General features: G+C 54.4%; 1 protein-coding gene across 1 annotated transcript; it reads right to left on the bottom strand.

Moving 5' to 3' along the window:
* Positions 1–568: 568 nt before the first annotated feature.
* Positions 569–1,438, bottom strand: Pom121l12 (POM121 transmembrane nucleoporin like 12). The gene has a single exon (XM_047562151.1). The coding sequence runs from the start codon at positions 1,436–1,438 to the stop codon at positions 569–571; it is 870 nt and encodes a 289-aa protein (XP_047418107.1).
* Between the last annotated feature and the right edge of the window lie 289 nt (positions 1,439–1,727).

Here is a 1,727-nt window from a genome sequence, read left to right as displayed (position 1 = left end):
CCAGACCTTAATCTTCCTTCTCCTAGAGCACATAGTTCTTAGAATACAATCCCTGTTCTTCACTGTGGCCCCTGTACTCTAATACTCCATCATAGTTCATCATGTTAATTTTATACTGACTACTCCCTAGCTTTACTGGATTTAGATTAGAACTTCAAATAAATAAAAATCATTCTAATGCAAGACTTGGCACTTTCCCTGTGTGCAACATACTTTCCCTTCAGTTTTGCATGAAAAGTTCCTTTTTATTGACTAATTTTTAATAAGATCAAATATTTAACTATACAAACCAGGCAAATGGGAGCGGGAAAAGAAATATGCTTTTCTGAAATGTCTGAGGAGGAAGGGCAGGAAGAAGAGGGCAGACAAAGAGGAGGCTTAGGTTTCAATAAGAACAATGCTCCAGTGTGGGTTTGCAGGCTGGTGCAGGGGCTTGGTAGGTCAGGAAGGTGGAACAGTACTTGGTGAGTTGTAGTGTCAGAGTTCCATGCTGTGGTAGAGCATGGAGTCAGAAGACAAAAGTAGATACATAGGCTGAAGTCTCCAGAAGGAATTGGCAGGGCTGTATTCAGAAACCAAAGGGACCAGCAGGCTGGGTGCCCTCAGAGATAATTGGGACCCTACAGGCACCTTTCTGGTGCTCAGGAGGCCTGTGAAGGCCACAGGAAGGCTGAATATTCTCCCAGCTCTCCGGCTGAGACTCAGTGCCCAGCCCGGTTGCAGCTCCTTGGACAGACTGGGCAGCAGACAAGGAAGGCTCCACATAGGATGTGCAGTCAGTCTGCACATTGCAGAGGCTGAGGCTCCAGGAGCAGAGACTTGGGTTCAGAGGCCCAGGCCTTGGTACAAAGGCAGGCACTACTCCGTTTTTTATCCGGGGCTTGAAGGCAGATGGCCTGGGCTCTGGGTTCTGCCTCCTGCTCTTGATCTCTGGGATTTCAAACCACAGTGGTCCATCAAACCTCCTGTTCCCTTTCTTGCACTCGCTGAGTGCTCTCAGCACGGTCTCCCTGGAGCAAGGGTCTGGGCGTCCAGCAGAGGGGGCTCCCTGCCCCTGGGATGCCAATGGGCTCTCCCTGCGCTGAGGAGGGGCGATCTTGATGGTCACCGGGCTCCAGGTCCGTCTTGGGTTCCGGGCACTCCAGAGCCGTCGCTTCATGTAATTCTCCCAAGCGCTGGAAAGATCCGGTCCCATCATGGTCTCTGGGGATGACCTGGTGGAGAAGCCCCCCCACGACTCGGTTCCCTCCTTCCCTGGCTTGGTGAAGTTCCAGGCCGGTGGCATCTTTGGAACTGGCCCACTCTGGACCCAGGTATCATTGTGGCCATGCTGAACACGTTCCAGAGCAGGAGCTGGAGTCAGCTGGAGCTGAGGGTTCAGGCGCCCCTGAACCCGGGTTGGCGGCGCGGGCTGCAGCGAACTCAGGGTGCTGCCCATGGGAACCGGGCGGCGGGGTCCCGGCCTCTAGTAGGGATTCGGCTTCCAGAAGTTCCCTATGTCTGTGGATGCAGCCAGAGGCAAAGTGCCCAGGGCTCAGGTGACCGTTGGCACCTGGGCGCGAGGAGAGCACGAGAGGCATGGACGCTGGTGGTGGATGCTGAAACCGGTCACAGACCCGGACCACGAGTCAGGTGGGTGCCAAAGACACGCGCGGCCTGAACCCCAAGCCCCGCAGCAGCCAAGGTTAGCTGACCCTCTGCAAGACACCAAGTCTTTTCTTTCAGCC

This window comes from Sciurus carolinensis, chromosome 8 (genome assembly GCF_902686445.1).
Source record: "Sciurus carolinensis chromosome 8, mSciCar1.2, whole genome shotgun sequence".
In the NCBI taxonomy this organism is placed as follows: Eukaryota; Metazoa; Chordata; class Mammalia; order Rodentia; family Sciuridae; genus Sciurus; species Sciurus carolinensis.
Note: the sequence above shows the minus strand (reverse complement) of the source record. Positions and strands in the feature narration are given on the sequence as shown.